At 52.2% G+C, this 678-nt stretch overlaps 1 protein-coding gene across 1 annotated transcript in view; it reads right to left on the bottom strand.

Annotated features, from left to right (window-relative positions):
• Nucleotides 1-678, bottom strand: part of LOC104547452 (GDH/6PGL endoplasmic bifunctional protein-like) — a 6,400-nt gene that overhangs the window by 788 nt on the left and 4,934 nt on the right. Inside the window, 1 exon segment of the mRNA XM_010193137.1 lies at nucleotides 1-584. Within this exon segment, the coding sequence (XP_010191439.1) occupies nucleotides 1-584 (584 nt within the window).

Below are 678 nucleotides of genomic sequence, written 5' to 3'. Positions count from 1 at the left end.
GTTCAGCAGTTCCACTGGCTCTGCCACTGTGAATGCCAATTCCCCGTTCACCATTTCGAAGTCTAAGAGGTGCTGGTTCTCCACACCCCCAGGGTAGAGGCGCAGGGGTTGGTGGGCAATGCTCTCCAGCAGTGGTGTCCAGAAACCCCAGGAGGCCAGCAGGTTCTCGGTGGTAATGAAGAAGTCCTTCCTGCCATGGTAGATGTTGGAGATGAGGACAGAATATGCATCTCTCTCTTTCACAGGGTTGTACACATAGTAATCAGACAGTGGTTGTCCAAAAATGTGCAGGTCTGACTGAGTCACTGCTTCTCTCCAACTGCCTTCTGGCATGACAGGCTTGAAAAGGTTCCTGCTCACAAGCACCGCAGGGGTGTTGAGTGCGCCGTGCCCAATGTAGAAGATGATCTGCTTGGCTTTACATTGGCTGTGCCCCGCATCCCTCAGGGTCTCGCGCTGAGTGCAGTAGGCCCGGTTCTTGAAGAGAACACGGACATAACCTACTCGTTCATCCAGAGCCTTCCCAGAAGTGAGGAGGAAAGGCACCCCTTCCCAACGCAGGTTGTCATTGTGAATCAGCACACCTGAAATGACAGTGGTCTCAGGTACCAAATTAAACCTGAACAGCAAGCAGATCTGAGGGGATCTTTATCACCTAACCCATCATTTTTCCTCAGC

Source organism: Mesitornis unicolor, unplaced genomic scaffold (assembly GCF_000695765.1).
Source record: "Mesitornis unicolor isolate BGI_N332 unplaced genomic scaffold, ASM69576v1 scaffold51499, whole genome shotgun sequence".
NCBI lineage: Eukaryota > Metazoa > Chordata > Aves > Mesitornithiformes > Mesitornithidae > Mesitornis > Mesitornis unicolor.
Note: the sequence above shows the minus strand (reverse complement) of the source record. Positions and strands in the feature narration are given on the sequence as shown.